At 47.9% G+C, this 19,796-nt stretch overlaps 1 protein-coding gene across 1 annotated transcript in view; it reads right to left on the bottom strand.

Annotated features, from left to right (window-relative positions):
• Positions 1 to 19,796, bottom strand: part of LOC107116171 (telomerase protein component 1-like) — an 86,250-nt gene that overhangs the window by 39,981 nt on the left and 26,473 nt on the right. The window contains exons 12-26 of the mRNA XM_015418043.1: positions 15,585 to 15,759; positions 13,808 to 14,018; positions 13,144 to 13,290; positions 10,526 to 10,606; positions 9,456 to 9,577; positions 9,214 to 9,279; positions 8,818 to 8,961; positions 8,555 to 8,731; positions 7,730 to 7,850; positions 6,646 to 6,770; positions 6,225 to 6,341; positions 6,014 to 6,131; positions 4,974 to 5,165; positions 3,166 to 3,353; positions 2,271 to 2,424 (exon numbers count right to left, since the gene is read on the bottom strand). Of these exons, the coding sequence (XP_015273529.1) occupies positions 2,271 to 2,424; positions 3,166 to 3,353; positions 4,974 to 5,165; positions 6,014 to 6,131; positions 6,225 to 6,341; positions 6,646 to 6,770; positions 7,730 to 7,850; positions 8,555 to 8,731; positions 8,818 to 8,961; positions 9,214 to 9,279; positions 9,456 to 9,577; positions 10,526 to 10,606; positions 13,144 to 13,290; positions 13,808 to 14,018; positions 15,585 to 15,759 (2,138 nt within the window). The remainder of the gene's footprint in view (positions 1 to 2,270; positions 2,425 to 3,165; positions 3,354 to 4,973; positions 5,166 to 6,013; positions 6,132 to 6,224; positions 6,342 to 6,645; positions 6,771 to 7,729; positions 7,851 to 8,554; positions 8,732 to 8,817; positions 8,962 to 9,213; positions 9,280 to 9,455; positions 9,578 to 10,525; positions 10,607 to 13,143; positions 13,291 to 13,807; positions 14,019 to 15,584; positions 15,760 to 19,796) is intronic.

Here is a 19,796-nt window from a genome sequence, read left to right as displayed (position 1 = left end):
AATTTTAGAGACCTTTTTCTTGACAATCTGCACCTCTTCTGCTGATACCAGGCATTTCTTGGCAATATCATCTACCTTTTCAGCTGTTTCTGTCATCTTTTTCTGCTGTAGTCCATATGCATTTTCCATGGAGTCAAGTTTAAGATTTATTTTTTGCAGTTCGGCCAGCAGATGGCGAGCAAGTTCACTATCTGTTTGATTGACAGCAGTTCCAGCAGTGGAGGGGCTAGGACAGGAAGTCCCGCCTGCCTTTTTCAAAGGCTTTTCTATTGCTTTTCTAGTCCCCGCCATTTTACAAGATTGTTTATACTTGGAAAGTTATTTTTTTCGTCCGTTTATGCTTCCCCCCCGTTTTTTTCGTTTTAAAAGAGTCTTTTGTGAGTGAACGGGGGTGGGGGGGGTAGAGCCCTCCCCTCCCCCTTCTCCTCCAGCCGCTTCTCTAATGGGGGGGGGGGAAGCTTGCCGCTTTAGTTTCCGGACGTCCACTTACGATTTCGCATATCTTCGTTCTCAAAAGAGCTTTGCCGCATCACCACTCCGCTCCACCGGTGGCATTGCTAAACCCCTCATAGGGTCAAGTCACAGCCGGGGCCGTTTGGGGTAAATGGGAGAGCCTCAATTCCCGACCATCTGATCGGCAAGAGGCTTCTCCCTAGCGCACCCCCTGGTTCGGAGCCCTCCCCTGAGGGCTCCTTAGGATCTCCGCTGCCGCGGAACCCCCCCGCACTGTGCTTGGGCGATCCGGCTCTGGGAGACGTCCCAAGAGCCGGTCGCCATTCGCGCCGCCGAAACCGGAAGTCGCTTCTCTTATGTTCTTATGTAGGGCTTTTTGCACAGGAAACCAGGCGGCACTGTAACCGTATGTTTCAGAAAGACGCGTGGGGTAAAGGGTTAGGGTGTCAGCTAGACTTTTCTCAAGCCCTGGCTGCCAGGGGAGTGGGGGTGACTCTGGAATGTCAAGTTTAAATTCTCCCATGTCTCCTATGGTTCTGTTATCTCTGCATGACCTTCAACATTTGGTGTAGCGTTTCTCCTGGGGAGAATAGCCCTGTTACTTTGGCAGGCTTCTACCTGAACCCTGATTGGCCCTGGGGTCTCTTTGAATAATGTGTAACTGTTTGCTGTGTGGACTTTATTTTAGTTCTAACACGAAATGGTTAAGATACCTGCATACTCTCAAAGTCTCAATAAACTTATCTGAACGAAAGCTGTTGGGAACTGATTGCTGCAGGAGTCTGACATAGGGACTGTACACTACACCACTGTTTGTGCTATCTCTTGCTGTAAACAGGTTCCTGCTATGACATGCCATGTTTTAATACATATATTGTGCTTTATCTCTGGTCGGTTTCCAGATTTCTACAAGTCAAATGCTACCACACTGTCTATTGGATGTTCCATTTTGTTGACTGTACTGATTTATTCTGTGCGATCAGCCTAGGTAGACTATAATGTTTCCCCCTTAATACTCTTTTATTTATATAACATAATAACAATTTACAGTAGCACATAGTAGTAAGAAACCACAACAATAACAACATAATTACAAACACAAAAGACACAAGAGCAATAAAACCAACCAGCTATTCAATATACAGCTATAACCAGATTATGAGGAAATGCCTTTTGAGCTTACTTTGTCTTTCCATATAGTCAAGAAAAGGGAACCAAGGTTCCAAATAATCTGAATGAAAGTCTGGATTCTCCACAAAGGAGACAGCATCTGCTGTTTTGTCCATGACCAAGTATTCCCGCGCCTTAAAGGTAAAGGTTTCCCTTGCTCGAAAGCCAGTTGAATCCGACTCTAGGGTGCGGTGCTCATCTCCGTTTCCAAGCCGAAGAGCCAGCGCTGTCCAAAGACATTTCCATGGTCATGTGGCCAGCATGATTAGACGCTGAGGCACACAGAACGCTGTTACCTTCCCACCGAAGCGGTCCCTATTTATCTACTTGCAATTTCTTGCTTTCAAATGGCTAGGTTGGCAGAAGCTGGGGCCAGAGACGGGTGCTCACTCCATCATGTGGCACTACGGTCTCGAACTACCGACCTTCCGGCCTGCAGTTCAGTGTCTTAACCACTTAACTTACTGAACCACATACTCAGTGAGGATTGTATACTACTTTTCCAATGCCTAGCCACTGACGCCTTGGCTGCCACCAACATATAAGAAATGGGACCTTTCCTGACAGCAGGTGGACTATGAATAACGTAACCAAATGAAATGACTAAGTCCTTGGAAGCCTGCCTGGAAGACGTCGCCGGGGCTCACCTGGGGCAGCTGTTCAGGCAGCCAGTCAGAGACGGGCTGCCCACCGGCTGCATGGATGAGGTCAGCACCGTCGATCAGAACCGCCAGAGTCTGCCGATGCTTCAGCGACTGGCCCACAGAATGGAGGAGGGAGTTGAACTGGACCACCAGCCCCCTGCAAGAAACACCAGCCGTCTTTTGGCAAGAGGACAGTGTGCTTCCCCAGTCAGGGGCACAACATGCAAACTCACCAAGGGGGACCCCCTCCCCCCCAGAAATAAGACTCCTATTTTGTATTCTTAGATGCTTCAGATGTGTTCTCAGTGCAATTAAAGCACCCGCGCTGCATCGAATGCAAAGGTTACCTCCTCGTCTCCCGGACTGAACTCTAGAAAACAAAAAACGGAGACTACACGTTTCCAGCTTGACCCCGTTTGAACCGGGGGGAAACCAGCAGCACAGGGCAGCTGTGGGTAAGGCCTGTGATGTCACACATACAGCTGGGACAATTTTGCACTTGTTTATAAAGGGGGTAGGCGGGGACAAAGCGAAGGGCGGGGACAAAGCGAATCAACCTGAACGCACATGCTGCTGAAGAAAAGCTAGACAGCCCACCTAAACTTACTAATGGCTGACCAGCATTTAACTAGCCAGAACACCCATTTCTAAGCAGGTGTCAGCTCCACCTCAAGGGTGAACAGTGCAATGAACTGAATTAGCTGTTGCTGTTGCTTTTTAAAGCACGGCACTTACCTTTACCCTGTGAGAAAACAACCATTTCCCACTGTCCCCCTTTCTCTGCTGTGCGTGGAAGAATCTGCTCTCTCCCCCTGACTCCATCTGGAGGTATTTTCCACCCCCATCCCCCCTGGATCCCAGCTCACAAACACCTCTCTGTATCTACGGCCATGCTGACCTGTAGCTTGTGGGCGGGGCCGGGGGCTGCTTCACCAGCTTCCTCAGCAGGGCACAGAGCTGTCCTAACACGACCTGGACGTTGGCCTGATCGGGCTGGGCCCGCGTGAAGTGAGCCACAACGTGGTAAGCAGGAACGGGGTCTCCATGGCGCGGGGCCTTTGCTCGGAGCTCCTGGGCCAGGGCTGCCTGCGGGGGAGAGAAGGAAGAAGGGGCCCGGTTCCAACCCCCCCCCCCCCCCCCGTGGGCCCTCCTCGGGTGGCCACAGCCAGGCCACTGTGGTGCAACTCCCCATTTGTGACGGATGCCCCATTCAGGCAAACTGTTACCTCAGTAACACGCAGGAGGCAAGGGAAAAGAATAAGAGTATGGACTCCTCTTGCCCTCTTGGTTCAGATAAACATTAAAAGGAGCGAGGCAAATTCTTCTCCAGACAATATGGATTTTGTCTCACAGGGAAACAGCAAGGATTCTGGGGTATCATTATATGATTTCATTTCATACATTGTTATCCAAGGGAGGTAGGGGAAGAGGGGGTGATTGGTATACAGACTCCTCCTCCTTCATTCTGCTCACACTTGTTCTTAAAAGGCTCTGGAAAGTACTCATGGAGCCCTTTGGAAATACTCAGCATGGCTTTCCTCTGTTCATGCGAAAAAATCCCACCGGGATGGCCTCACCAGGTTGTCTGGGAGGCCTGCTGGTTTTTGAGTTGAAGAAGAAGCTGTCTTTTTATACCATGCTTTTCTCTACCCTAAGGATTCTCAAAGCAGCTTACAATCAACTTCCCTTCCTTTCCCCACAACGTTCACCTGGTGAGGTGGGGTGGGGCTGAGAGAGTCCTGAGAGGACTGGGACTGGCCCAAGGTCACCCAGCAGGTTTCATGTGGAGGAGTGTGGAATCAAACCTGGTTCTCCAGATCAGGGTCTGCTACTCTTAACCACTATACCACACCAAGAACCCAACATTCCTCCCATAAATCACCTCAGTCATCCTTATAACAACCATGTAAAAGTTAGGTCAATATATCTGCAGGTGCAGAGGCCATAAAGCATTACAGGAGAGGAATACTCTCCCCCACCCCATCTCCCTCTCCAGAAACCTGTTAGCATTTAGGGAAGAAATCAAGCAGGCTAGTTTTCCAATCCCCTTTATTTCTCTCTCTCTTTAACTAACTCTTGACGTTACAAGGGCAAGGCATACACTCAGTCCCTATCAAGACTTGGGGGAGAGGGACTTTTAAAAACGTTTACAAACTATGTATTCTACTGTACCTGTAAGTTATCTCCCAAGAATGTAAAAAACCCAACATATTCTGTGGAAGCCCTAACCCCCCTTCCTCTGTCTTCATGATCGGTACACAATCCTGTTGTTTTCTGTTTAAAGGAACAAGCTGGAAATCCACAGGAAATACGGAGGTGAGGGGGATAAACCACTTAGAAATTCCCTGCACGGACACTCAAATCTACCCCTCCAGTACACTATGAGAGGCCCCAGCAGGCCGATTTCCCCATCTCCCTTCCCCATACCAATGCCCCTGGGAGCATGCCGATGCACCTCTGTGAGCAGACTCAGTCCTTGTCAGGCAGATTTTTTAAACAATGTTGCTAGCAGCAATGAGATTCGAACTGGGGCCATCCCACCTCAGGTGCTTAGCCATTACACTAAAGCAGCTCTCAAAAAAGCCTGCAATTAATGTGCCAGAACGGATCGGGATGACATTGCTAGTAAAAGGACTGCGCTCCCATGATACGGCTCCTGCACTGTTTCGCTCTCTCCTATTTCTCAGCCGGGACCCTTGTGCTCACCAAGAAGACGGTCTTGCCTTGTCCGCATTCGCCACTCACAACACAGATGCTGCCTCCACACAGCTGGGCAGCCGTGGCACGGAGAAGCTTTGACCGGGCACAGAATCTCTTCTGCTGCAACTCCTGGAAAGACTCCTGCAAGATACTTTCTTCTGGCTCCTCCGACTCACCGTCGACCTTGGAACTGTCTCCCTGGGCACACAGAGATGGAGATGGGACAGACATTATATATATATAACACCACACAGTGGTAAGGGAATGCAAAACAGAATCTCTGTTGACAACTTCAACTGTTGGAAAAGAAAATGAAATGCCTAGGAGTAACAAATGATATGATTAAGAAAGAATACAGAAACTAAAGACACTATAAGACAAATTTAAAAATGTGTAAGGAAGTTGGATGTTACAAGTATACCTATTAGGCCACACAGGGTTTATTCGACACTCCATTTGGGAATTGCACTCCCGATGCAACTGCCAAAATATTTTTATCAACTGACAGTCCCAAAATTAAGAAGAGCTTTTACTTTGGCAAGACTGAATGTTCTTCCATCGGTGGTTTTGGAGGGCAGATATAATAGAGTATCATACTCTAATAGAACATGCAGATGCTCATATGATACCATCAAATGTATGATTACGGAGTGCCCTATATTCGATGAGTTGAGGGCTAATTTAGTCACCCCTTTACTTAAAGATATGGAATTGCTAAAGTTGAGAGCCCAGATGTCATGGATGTTATCAAATACAAATGATCGTGTCACCCTCTCAGTGGCAAAATTCATAGCCACAATAATCAAATATAAGAAAAATAATACTGAGTAAGGTCTTTTAAAAAAATTGTTCTAATTTCTGCTTAAGGTGATAGCCATATGAGCAGAGACAGACAGACAGACAGACAACTTCAGCATGTGTCATACTTAGGCAGAAGCTCTCGAACTATCCTGCTTGCAAAGGTCCAAAACAGCATTCCAAATTCAGCCCCAAAACTAACTAGAAGTCTGTGCTGCTGTTTTAAAATCAATGCACCCAGCACTTACCTGTATAAAGTGGTGAAAGAGGCTTTCCCACAAATCCCGCAAGATTTTGGCACCAAATTCCTCAAGACCTTTGACATAGGGCCGGCCCTGGGCTACTCCACCCCACTGACATGCGTACCTACGAAGGGAGAGGGAACAGCACAGATGTTGCTGGCTAGAGGGAAGAAAGGAAGTTCCCTCACTGCAGCCGCTGACTTCTCTTCCCCTTTACCTGCCAACCGAGGCCAGAGCCTCGTGCTTTTCAAGACGCTCCTTCAGATCCACCATCCGGTCCTTAGCCTCTTCTGACTCAGCTGCAAAGTCTGCCCTCCACGCTTCAGGTACCGACCTGCCAAGAGAGAAATGGGAGCAAAAGGGTCAAAGTTGGTGATTCTTAATAGGGGTGACCTACAAATTTGGATACTGTATTATTATACTGTATTTTTATATTGTTGTGTAAGCCGTCCTGAGCCGGCCTTGCTGGGAGGGCGGGGTATAAATCTAATAAATAAATATAAATAAATAACCAACTTCCAAGATCTGGACCATCCAGGTCATCCAGATCAGCACACCCTTGTGTTAGGGGGCAGGTGAATAATTGACGAGGATCTACATTGTAGGGCAGGGAGAGTATGTGAAGATAAACATGCTACCCAAGGAAGTCTGGTTCTCGGAGATAGAAGAAGGCCCTGGACTTGGCTGATGGATCCTTGTAACCGTTCAGGAACTGAACAGCCTCCAGCTCTGTGATGGAGCGGCCTGCCGGGTATGACTTCAGCTGCGGAGACAACCCAAATCCATTCATTTAGACACCTCTAAACAGCCTCCTGAGGCAGCGGTTCTGTGAGAGCAGTTCTAGGTTTAGTTCTGCTAACCGTGCCTGTCCCTTTATCAACTTCAGTCCCTGTTGGAATCTTGACTGAAAACTCCATGGGGGAGGGACTGTTTTTGGTTTTCTCATTCTGTAAAAACCCGTTATGTCCATCTGTGGAGTAATCTAACCAGGGGTCATTTCGTAGAAAAAGAGGTGCAGGAGCTCATTAGCATAACTCATCAGCATAACTTATTTGCATATGCCACACCCCCTGACATCACTGTTAGTGTGTCAGAAGGCAACACCCACTGCTCAGGCTCCACTGGACTGTATTGGATTGCTAGCTATTTGGGGGGGGGGAACGTGCAGATCTGTCCTTGCAGAGGAGGGAGAGCTTGTACCTGAATAAAACTTTGTCTTAAAGGTGCCACTGGACTCTTTTGGACCAGGGGGCGGGGAGGGCTCTGCAACTTACCTGGCTGCTTCTTACACTGACTGAGGGCTGCTGGGAGTAGGGGGTGGGGCTTGTTGCATATGCCCGCCCCCTGGGCTCTTTACTGCCGGAGCTCTGCTCCTGTGCGCTCCTGCAGGAAATGACCCCTGAATCTAACAAACTGAGTTCCTCCAGACAGGAAAAGCATTTTACACACCTAACAGTGCTCTCCTATAACTAGCAGCCCATCAACTAAGAAAACTCACTACAGGGAAACAGGCAAAACACAGAGAGAGACGTTCCTCCTATCACAAAACACATTTCATATAATTCTCCATTTTGATTCATGCCTAAAAACAGGAAGCCCCTTATATACGTGGGTCTCCAGACTACCCCCTTTTGAGCTTCTGCTTGGCACTCCTGAATTCCAATACCATGGAGTTCTCCTGAAACTGGCTGCCGAGCAGGGTCAAAAGTGCCTCTCACTTACCCACTCATAGTGAGGCTCATCCGGTAATGAATACTCTCTAGGGATGTGGCCGTACCGCTCACCAAGGATCCCAATGAACAGGTGACTTCGTGCAACTTCTGACAAACAGAGTTCCAGCTGCCTAGAAAGATGACAATCATTACTGAAAATACGCCACCTCTTGCCGTCCCACTCATGTCCTGGAGACATTTTCTGGAGGCTGAGCCACACAAATAAAAATCAGGCCAATCGCCACGACAACACTCTCAGAATCCTTCACTTCTGCCTCTCAGTATTTAGCTGTATATGACAGTAGGTCTCTGCATTTCTTTATTACTTAATAGCCTAGTTACCCTTTCTTAATATCCATTTAAAAAGGGTAACTAGGCCATTAAGTAATAAAGAAGTAAAAAATTCCATTAGAGATTAGGAGTATAAAAAAACTGGATAGCAATTGTTCTGAATATGCCATCTGGCATTAAACTGTGTGGTCTTGGGGACATGAACTGAATAATACCAGCAGATCTCAGGAGGGCAGGAGTGTCCTCCAAATGTGAGTTTATTGTTTATATTTCAAACTGTTATCTGCCTTAGTGGCCCGTGTGAGGGCAGAAAGGCAGGACATAAATTTTACACATAAATAATGTTACTTTCAACACACTGAAACAGGGGTTCTTTAAACCCGTTTAAAAGAACCAGCGTGAGTGAATAGACTCCAATTTGGAACCCTTGTGAGATACAGTCTGCCTCCTCGATACACGAACACATGCTGTGATGTTCCGCAGCCAGTTCTGCCTCGGCTGCTCAAGTCTCTTCCTTTACTCAGTCACACACACACACACATACTTGTTTGTCTGGGCCTCCTGTTCAGTGATCCCCCAGCGCAGGTCAATGTCCTCTATTGTCAGGCAGAATTGGGCTGCACGGGCTCGTAATTCAGGGAAGACGGAGCGGATAAGCAGGTCGCGTTCCCCGTGCATGTCCCGGAAGGTGGAAGAGACAAACACTTTTACCGAGCGCCACCTGAGGGAGAGGGTACGAGGGGAAAAGGTCAGAGCTGAGACACCCTGCCACAAATCAACCTACTGCCATCTTCTCGTCATCATCACCTGCTTTTGGGAGCGGATATCAAGGGTTCACCTCCTGCTTCCGGTTTTGCCATCACTGCCCTCCGTGGCTCCAGTAGGCCATGGATCTCGTCAATCTTCCCAACGTGCTCAAGGAACCGGGAACTGCCACATTCAGCCATGAACCTGCCAAACATGGAAGCTCTGGGTATTCCTCGCTAACTGAAACGGGTTCTTATTGCTTCTTCTGGTGAACTCCAATTCTACAAAGCTTGATCCTAGCAACCACCAAGTGCCATCAGTGCTCACTAAAAGAAACTGAGCCGTCAGTGGCCATTGAGGAAAGAATTTGTTGGCAATTATCCTCATATTTGATAACTATGTGACAAGCGGGTTTGCTTGCTTTTATGCCGTTCTATCACTTGGCCCAGAACTCACCTGAGGACATGATCGTTGAATCCACGCATCAGTACCTCCATAGTGGAATCAAAAGGCCTTGGCACTCTGAAATCAGAAGGGTGGGGGAGAACATTGGTGGGAATTCAGTAAAGATATCGGGCATTCTACCCACCCCCCTCTGTGTGGAAGCTTTATTTAGAATAATAATCAAGAATGCTCTAACCCCCGCAACCTGGCTATTTTTCCAAGCTAGAAAAAAATGGACTGCTTTTTCTACATACAGGAAACGGGAGCAGACGTTGATTATGAGGAAGTGGGGTCCCACATGACGGCGATAGAGACAGATGCATTTGTAATCGGATAGGCAGTCTTCATATGTGCTCAGGAAGAGAATCCTGTCCACCTGGAGATGTAAGGAAAACAAAGGGGGTCATAAGCCTCCGTTGGTGGCACTGCTCTGCTCAAACAAGCTTTAGTGTTCTTTAGCGTGAGACTCATCCTCGAGCGAGTCTACTCCTATGAGGCCTGCCTTGGTAACCTGCAAATATAGTACTCATCAACTGCCTTTGCTAAGCTAATGACCGTTCACAGCCGTAATCCCTGCCGGAGGCTCTCTGAGGCTACCATCATACACGGGTTATGAGGATCTGTCTACAGCACCGCCCACCAAAGAGCGCAGCTTTGTGCATACTCTGCACCAATCGATCCTATCCAGCTAAGAAACACCATTGCTGGACGGGACTCCCCACCCTGGCCACTATTCAGGTGGCAAAATGGGCTCGTCAGATACCTCCGGGAAGTTCAGAGATGGTGTGCGAAGGCAGAAATATTCCGCTTTTGTTGTCGGTCCCCACGCACAGTTAATCAGAGATAGGCAGCCTGAATACAAATGCAGGACGCTGCCTTATACTTAGTCAGACCATTAGTCCACCAAGGTCAGTATTGTCTACTGGCAGCAGCTCTGCAGGGTCTCTGGCAAAGGCCTTTCTTACCACCTTTTACCTGACACTTTTGAACCAGAGATGCCTGAGATTGGATCTGGGACCTTCTGCGTGCTAAGCAGATGCTCTACCCTTGGAGCCACGGCCCCTCACCAACCACAGTTGACCACAGACCTTGGGAAACAACCGCACCATGTCCACCCCCCTGCCCCGCCAATGGCCCAGCTCTGGTTCTGAACTTGCAATCATTCAAGTAAATTAGACTTCTCAGGAGAACACCCCCTCCCCTGGCAAGGGTGAGAGATGGCCTACACGTTCATTCGCTTACAGATCCACAAGTACAGTAACCTTAACAGCAGGACCTTCAGGGATTGGCTCATATGTATTTTTACCAGGTGCCCCGGACTCACTTGCTGGTGTCGAGAAGTGAGGTCCATGATGATATCACCAACCATGATTTTATTATGTCCATCGTTGTCATATCCAATCTCCTAGGGGCAGGAGGAACAGACAGGAAGTGAGCAGCCACTCAAGGAACTCATGTAGCAACAGGAAGCGTGCAAGGAGTTTTCATGCGGGGGGGCTGAAAGACCCTCGTGCACAGGCGAGTGCAAACAAGCTACAATGTCAGTGGACATAGACACACCCCAAGAACAAGGCTATTCCGCCTTGGTTCGCATCCTTGGGGCCAACTGATGTGATCAGCTGAACCAAGGGATGTAAGCTTCACCTGCAGCAGGTATAGATACATGCCCATTTGAATGTTCCCCGTACTAGAAGGCAAGAGAGGAAATGGGATTGGAAGTCTCTCCCAGACATGGGCTGATTCTGCATGGGCTTTTCCGTCTGTTGTTTTACAAAACTCAGGTTGGAACAAAAATACCCTCTGCATTGCATGCCGCTTTCACTTCCTTTGATCATCGGATCTTATGGTACCTTCTGCATAGATTTATGGCTGTTCAGGGGTTACTTTGTAGTCAGTACAGTGTTGCCCCGAGGTGTCTGAACGTGGTTTTGAGCTGCACTTTTTCCTCCCAGCTGTGAAAATGTGGAGCGAAGGCTAGATGCAGAATCACCCACAGAAAACCAGCATTTTAGAGAGAAAGTTTAACTAAACACCTCCCGCCCAAAGAGACACAGCTCAAGAAACCATGCCAACTTGCCAGGGGGAATACAAACTGCTGGGGAGAATGGGAGAGCAGGCCAATGGCATTTTAATAGTCATTTTAATAGTCTTTCACCTTCTCAGACCCAGTTTTTTGGGGAGGGGTATTGGTACACATGTCCCTCTTTCTCCTTGAAAAGTACTGAGAGCGGAGGCTCAGCATAGTGAAATCAGCAATACGTTTATTCGATTACATTCCCAAAACAAGCATTTCTAAAGCCGGCCAGATGCCGGCTTATATTTGTAACTTACACCACACCCATTTCCCGTGATTGGTTCTGTTTACAAGTCCACATAACAATTGGTCATGACTCGGATCCGGGCGATCTCATAGGTGTGCCCTAGGATCCTGAGGTACTATTGTTCTACTGACTGAAGGTTGGAGGTCCGTTGGACCGCATGGCCAGGCCCACGTGGCCGTGGCCATCTTAACTGCATCTTAATACACAACACTCCTCTCTCACATTGTATCTGCAGCCAGTGTTGTGTGGTGTCTAAACATCAGACTGGGGCCAGGTTCAAATCCCGACTCTTCCAAAACCTCATAGGGTCAGCATAGTTTTGCAGGCCAACCTGCTTTGTAAGGAGAGAATGGGAGAAGGGTGGGGGGGAAATGTACACTGTCCTGAAGACAAAACACACTGGCTGGACAGCCATTTCTCCCCCCTAAGGAGCCCTGGGATTTGTGATGGGGGGAGGAGGAACACCTGGGATTACTAACAGATTTCTTAGCATCTGCAACAAGGCAAGGCACAAGTGCCAGGAATCTTTTGTGTGGGGGGTGGGGGGGGGTGGGCAGCGATGAGAGGGCGGAACAAGTATGTAGTGCAAACATTCCATCCCTCCCTCTCACTCTCAGAGGAATGGGGTTCAGCTTCTAAACAGAAACCATTGTGAATCCAAAGGTACATCAAAGACCTTCCCTTGAACCCCAAACCTTGACTGGCTGATTTCAATCAAGGACTATACAAATGCATTTTGCACATGCTCACAGAAAGGCCCCTTTTTATGCACATTCTAGAACAAAGGGGGAAGTGACAGCCTTCAGTCCTCAAGTGTTCATTCATGTTACACCCGCTGACCCTTTCCCCACAAACTCTGGAGCAATGCCCCCTCTAAGCTGTGGAGTCTTGTGAGCACAAATTCTACTTTGTGAGCTACCGGAGTTAAAGTTGTGAGCAACCGATTTGGCTACTGCATAAATTAGTTTGCTCTGGATCCATCTTTCCTGAGATGAGGCACTATTAGATATATAGATGTTGACAAGCGCGAGCGTGTCCAGAAGAGGGCAACCAGGATGGTGAGAGGGTTAGAATCCAAGTCTCATGAGGAAAGGCTGAAAGAGTTGGGTATGTTTAGCCTGGGAAAGAGAAGGCTTAGAGGGGACACGATTGCAGTCTTCAAATATTTGAAGGGCTGTCATGTAGAAGATGGAGCGGATCTATTCTCTCTTGCTCTGTGGTATGTCAGTATGTAAGGCTATCTTTCGGCTATGCTCCTGCAGAGTGCAGGGGGTTGGACTAGATGACCTGCAAGGTCCCTTCCAACTCTAACATTCTATGATTCTATGAAAGGCCCTTTTTAATGCGGATTCTAGAACAAAGGGGGAAGTGACAGTCTTTAGTTCTCAAGGAGAGTGGAGACAAGTCTTCTTTCGTGTTGCACCCACTGACCCTTTCCACACAAACTCTGGAGGTGCTGCAATTTTACTTTACTTAATAACAAAAGGAAAACACACTTTGCTCATGCTCAGCAGCCCCCTCCTCCTCGTTATTATTATTTCCCACGTTTGAGAACCGAGCACTCGGGACAGCTACCAAGGGGAAAACTCAGATGAAAAGGGGCCCCCTTCCAATGTCTCACCTGAGTTTGCAGGTGATGCACATCCTTCAGCACAGCTCCCGTCATGGCGACAGGACCCCTGATGGTTGCCTGATCACAGAGGTGCAGCTGGGCCTGCTCAGAGGCAGAGTACACCATGGAGCCCAGCAAAAAGGCCACGTCCAGTTTCTAGAGAAGCAGAGAGAGCCAGTTTGGTGTAGTGGTTAGGAGAGCAGACTTTATTTCAGAGCTGTTCTCTCACAAGCAGTTCTTGAGAGAGCTCTCTCAACCCCACCTACCTGTTGTGGGGAAGGGAAAAGAGACTGTAAGCCACTCAGACTCCTTTGGATAGTGAAGGGTGGGGTACAAATCCAATCTCTCTTCAGAAACCTTTGTTCAAAAGACAAAGCTCTGGTCCCTTTGAGGAATGGGGAAGAAGTCACTCTAGACTCCTCCTGCATTTCCCAGGCTTAATTAGTTGGGGGGGAATCACTTTTGCCTGCTAGTGACAAAGTCACGTTACCCACCCATCTGCCACATCATCAAAGAAATCATAGTGCCAAGGCAGGAGGGAGTGGTTACGAAACATTACCAATTTTGCTACTATAGATGTGTTTTCTTGAAATTTTGAAAGGAGGATAAAAGCTCAATAAAATAATAGGAAAACAGTGGGAGACCAAGAGGAGGCCCATGGCTTTTTATGCACCGTCATGGGTTTGTTTTTGTCCTTCTGCTCAGCAGTCGGGCAGCAGAGACCCCGGGCCCGCATGTAAGGTTTCTTCATGTCTTCGCGGCAGGAGATCAGGATGAGGGTGCGGCCAGGGATGGGGGGCATGTTGTGCTGCACGGCAAAGCCAATGGCTGTTTCCAGAGCCTGACGATACCACTGCAGGATGACATGGCTGTAATTCCGTTTTCTGAAAAAGAAAGAGCGCTAAAAAGGCAAATGTGATTTTGAGCTCTATCAACAGAAGTATAGTGCGCAGATCACGCAAAGTGATGGTATCTCTCTCTGCTCTGGCTAGACCCCCCCTAGAGTATTGTGTTCAGTTTTGGATGCCCCAATTTAAGGAGGATATAGTCAAGCTGGAACATGTCCAGAGGAGGACAACGAAGATGGTGAGGGATCTGGAGACCAAGTCCCCTGAGGAAAGGCTGAAGGAGCTGGGTATCTTTAGCCTGGACAGGAGACGACTGAGAGGTGCTATGATAACCATCTTCAAGTACTTGAAGGGCTGTCATATAGAGGATTGTATGTTTTCTGTTGCCCCAGAAGGTCAGACCAGCACCGATGGGTCGAAATTAAATCAAAAGAGTTTTCAACTGAACATTAGGAAGAACTTCCTGTCAGTTACAGCAGTTCCTCAGAGATCTGGAGCACTTAGGGAGGCGGTGGGCTCTCCTTCTCTGGAGGTTTCTAAGCAGAGGCTAGATGGCCATCTGTCTGTCAGCAATGCAGATTCTGTGAACTCAGGCAGATCATGAGAGGGAGGGCAGGAAGGGTTGCATCAGTGCTTAGTTCTCCTGGCTCTTTCTTACACGCCCAGTGAATTGCTAATCACCACTTTGGGGTCAGGAAGCAATTTTTCTCCAGGCCGGTTTGGCCAGGGATCCTGGAGGTTTCTTGTAATCTTCTTGGCATGGAACAGGAGTCACTGGGTGTGTGTGGGGGAGGAGAAGTATTTGTGAATTTCCTGCATTGTGCAGGGGGTTGGACTAGATGACCCTGGAGGCCCCTTCCCACTCTATGGTTCTATGAAAGATTTCTAAAAACCCACCACTGACAGTCTGCTTTGGTTCATTTGCTGTGAAGCAGGGACCATGCTTCAATTATGCACAAGGCTCTTGTGAATAACGCATTATCAGCTTGTGGAATTTACCGCCCCAAGAAAGTGCCCATTGCAGATGGATTTTTGAGAAAATCAGATGAATCCACAGAAGGACGGCAATGCTAGCTAAAAGAAGCCTCCATGTTCAAAGGCAATATGAGTTCCACGTGCAGGAGACTGACAGGGGATAGCTGTCTCTTGGTGCAAGTGCGGACGGGCTGCTCTTGAAAACAGGACGCTGGCCTAGAGTGACCTTTGATTGCTTTGGCTGAACTGATGAAGCTACCCCCATGCCATTAGTCTACCTAGCTGAGTCCTGCTGCATCTAGTTTGGTGTCGTGGTTAAGTGCGTGGACTCTAATCTGGGAGAACCGGGTTTGAAACCCCACTCCTCCACTTGCACCTGCTGGATGACCTTGGGCAAGCCATAGTTCTGGCACAGCTATTCTTGAAAAAAGTGAAGGGCGGGGTATAAATCCAATCTCCTCCTCCTTCTTCAAATGGCTGCAGCTCTCCAGGGTCTTTCCCAATACTAACGACCTCAGGTGCCGGGAGATCAAAGATGGGACTGCCCAGAGGTGAAACATGTGACCTGCCACACACCTAAGACCCTATGTGGGAATTCTCCCCTCCCCTCCCCACTCCATCAGCTACCTGGACTTCAGCAGTTTCCTCTTCTCGCACTTCACCAACCGGAAGATAACCGGGATTTCCATGCAGCGGCGTAAATTCTTACGGGTCCAACGATTTTTCGGCATATCTGGATCCAACATTCCACCCTCCATCAGGACCTTTTTAATGATCTCTCCGTTGGAAGGCAAGGGTTTCCCTGTTCATCAAAAAAGATTCACATTCAAGCCACTTGGTGAGCCCACTGTCTGCCCCAACACCCTCGCAGCCACCATGTAAATAAACCGAAAGTTCCTTCACGACCGAATCATACTGCAAGCAGTCAAGCCACCCAACAAGTACATTTATATCCAGTCCCTTGCTCTGAGCAGCTGAGAACAGCATGCACATTTCTCCCAAGGGAGCTGAGGCTGAAAGAGGGTTGACGGGTCACAGGTCACCCACTGAGTTTCACAGGATCCAGAGGAGATCTCATACCACCTCTTCTCACAGCCTTTGCCTCTCACAAGCTCATCTACAGACAACCAATCCCATTCATCATCATGTTCTCCCATTATTGTCTCTGTTTCTCCCACTGCTCTGCTTCCTAAACACATGGTACTATGTTATTTCTTCAAAGCAACATTTACTGTCACACTTTAGACAGGAAGCATGTGTCATTCTGTAGGGTGGTTAAAGATGAAAACCTGGGAGTGATGTTGATTTATTTATTGGATCACACAAATCATGAGTTTCGATGGCAGCCAAGGATACAAAAACTGGCCGCCATAAAAATCCATAACCCAAAGGTTATGGCAGTTATAGTCGTCATTGGTGGGAGTGTAAATATGTCAAAAACTTTCGGATCCAGGTTCTTCATCAAATAAAAGAAACCGCAGGCTATATTGTTCCATATCAGCCAGAATTAATTTTATCAGATTGTTGGCAAGGCATAAAAATCCCAGAACTGAGAAAAGATCTAATAATTCCTTTATTGACAGCTGCCAAGTCAATTATTGCATGTTATTGGAAAGATAAAAATCCGTTCAAGATAAGCCAACGGTATGCAAAGTGTGGGAATACCATGCTACGGATAAAACTGCAGAAAGTGTTACAGATAGTGATGATTTGTCTTCTCAATCAGATGTGATAATCAAATGGTTTCCTTTTCTAGAATTCTGTCTTCAAGATACCTCTGTATCATGAATAATCTTGCTTAGACAAATTTAGGAATAACCTATGCATGTTTTGGTTGATTACAAAGGGATAATGCTCTTTCGTTTAATTCAAGTCGATAAACAAAGTTATACTATTTCTAATGATGTGCATACATCATATGTTTTTCTAATAGCTGTATTACAGTTCTAAGAAAATTAAAAAATTAAATTAGATAAATCATAACCCACAGGTTCTAAGCAAACAAATTTAAACCACCCCCATGGAATTACATTTGCTGACAGACTATTTCCAACAACAAAGACACAGAAGTAGTTCACAGATGAAAATGATATTTTTTTAAAGAAGGAAAAACAACTATTGCAATCGTGGACATGCCAAGACACAGCAGCTCAGCAGAACTGACAAACCAACCACAGGTCACAGAACCAAAAAGAAGAAGCAAAAAACCAAGAACCAGAGCTGCTTCCTCACAGGCCTGACAGGAAACAGCGGCCTTAACCTACGGCTTTGGTTCTGTGGTCGAGCTCTTCCTTCATCCGCAGCCAGCCAACAGGGTTCGGTACCTGACACCTTCCCTTAAAAGACCTCCAGCAGGAGGTGGTGGGAGAGGCGCTTCTCTGCCAGACACCCTGGAGAGCCACTGGCAGTCTGAATACACAGGACTGAACTGGAGTGCGAGCCTCACTAGGGAGGGAGATCCAAAGCCTTCCGGCCACCACGGAGAAGGCCCCACAGTACATCAGGCACCGACTGCCTGGGCAGGTTCACACGGAAAGAGGTGATCCTTGAGATGTCCTGGCTCCGGAACACCAAGGCAGGGCTGACTCCATGTTTCGGAGGGCCCTTGGAAGGCAGAATCACAGAACCATAGAGCTGGAAGGGGCCACACAGACCATCTGGCCCAGCCCCCTGCCCAATGCAGGACCAGCCTAAAGCACCTCTCAGAAATATTCGTCCAGCCTCTTCTTGAAAGTTGTCAGAGAAGGGGAGCTCACCACCTCTCTAGGCAGCTGATTCCACCTTTGAGTCACTCTGACCATGAAAAAGTTTTTCCTAATATCCAGCCGATACCTTCCTCCCACCACCAGCCCCTCCCCCCCGACATTTTCTTTCCCGCCCAGAGCACCTGCGTGCTCCCCACTTGGACTGGGAGTCCTTCTATTGCTTGCGAGCCCTCCCACTGCCCGTGCTCAGTTGCCTGCACTCACAGAATCATAGAAAGTTAGAATTGGAAGGGACCTTACGGGTCATCTAGTCCAACCCCACTGCACGCTACAGGAGCATAGCCAAAAGATAGCCTTACATACTGACATACCTACAACATACCCAAAAGATGGTCATCCAGCCTCCACTTGAAAACATCCAGCAAAGGAGCATCCACCACCTCCCAAGGCAGTCTGTTCCACTGCTCAACCACTCTCACAGTTAGGAAGTTTCTCCTGATATTTAGCCGGTAACGACTCCCTTGTAATTTCCACCCATTAGATCTAGTCTTGCAATCCAGAGTAAGAGAGAATAGATCCACTCCATCATCTACATGACAGCCCTTCAAATACTTGAAGACTGCAATCATGTCCCCTCTAAACCTTCTCTTTCCCAGGCTAAACATACCCAACTCTTTCAGCCTTTCCTCATGAGACTTGGATTCTAACCCTCTCACCATCCTGGTTGCCCTCTTCTGGACACGCTCGCGCGTGTCAACATCTATATATCTAATAGTGAAAGTGCCCCCTGGTGTGCGGATACCTAAATCCGCATATCGGGGGCACCTGGGGGGGAGGGAGATTTTTGTGCACACTTGGGGCAGTCCCCAGGTGTGCACAAAAACCTGAAAAGTTAAAAAAAATATATCAGGGGGATACTTAAATCCCCCCAAAAGTGACAGAGCGTCCCCTGCGCATGCACAGGGAACGCTCTGCAGCCGTCCTCGCCGCTGTCGGGCGGGGGGAGATCGAGCGCGGGGTGGTGGTGGAGGAGACGGAGGAACCGGCGGGATGGGGGGGAGAGCTTACCTGCTCCTGCTGATTCCTCCTCCACCTGCTGAATTTGGAGTTCCCCCGCCGCCGCCCCCCACGAGTTTTGCGGGTCTTCTTTCTTGTCCTTCCTAAAATGTGGTGTCCAAAACTAGACAGTCGTCCAGGTGAGACCTGACCATAGAGCGGAACTATCACCTCTCGTTATCTGGACATCGCACTGCAGGCTCATGTTTAGCTTGTGATCAACAGAACACCTAGATCCCTTTCACATGAGCTGCTGTCAAGCCAAGTCCCTCCCATTCTATATCTGTGCCTTTGGGTTTTTTGTATCTAGGTGTAGGACTTTGCAAATTTTATTTGTCTCAGCCCACTGTTCCAGCCTATCTAGATCATTTTGAATCCTTACTCTGTCTTCTTCAGAATTAGCAATTCCACCTAACTTTGTGTCATCTGCAAATTTGATAAGCATCCCCCCTATGTCTTCCTCCAGGTCATTTATAAAAACATTGAACAACACCAGGCCTAAGACCGAGCCCTGCAGCACTCTACTCGAGACTTCCCTCCACGTAGACATAGAGCCATTTACGAGAACTTGTTGGGAATGATTGTTCAACCAACCATGAATCCATTCAATGGTTGCACCATCCAGCCTACACTTAACCAGCTTATCCTCAAGGATATCATGAGAAACTTTGTCAAATGCTTTACTGAAATCTAGATACACTGTATCCACAGCATTGCCAGAGTCAACTATTTTAGTAACTCTGTCAAAAAAGGAGACAAGATTGGTCTGGCATGACTTATTCTTGATAAACCCATGCTGGCTACTACTAATTAACTCATTCTGTTCAAGGTGCTCACAGACAGAGCATTTAATAATCTGCTCTAGAATTTTCCCAGGTATTGATGTCAAACTGACAGCCCTGTAATTTCCCAGGTCCGTCTTTTTTTCCTTCTTGAAGATCGGGACAACATTCGCTCTTCTCCAGTCTTCCGGCACAACACCAGTACTCCAAGACATCTCAAAGACTACAGCCAGAGGCTCTAAAATAACATCTACAATTTCTTTTAGGACCCTGGGATGCAAGCCATCCGGCCCTGG

The sequence above is a fragment of the Gekko japonicus genome, unplaced genomic scaffold (genome assembly GCF_001447785.1).
Source record: "Gekko japonicus isolate JY-2015 unplaced genomic scaffold, Gekko_japonicus_V1.1 scaffold1305, whole genome shotgun sequence".
In the NCBI taxonomy this organism is placed as follows: Eukaryota; Metazoa; Chordata; class Lepidosauria; order Squamata; family Gekkonidae; genus Gekko; species Gekko japonicus.
Note: the sequence above shows the minus strand (reverse complement) of the source record. Positions and strands in the feature narration are given on the sequence as shown.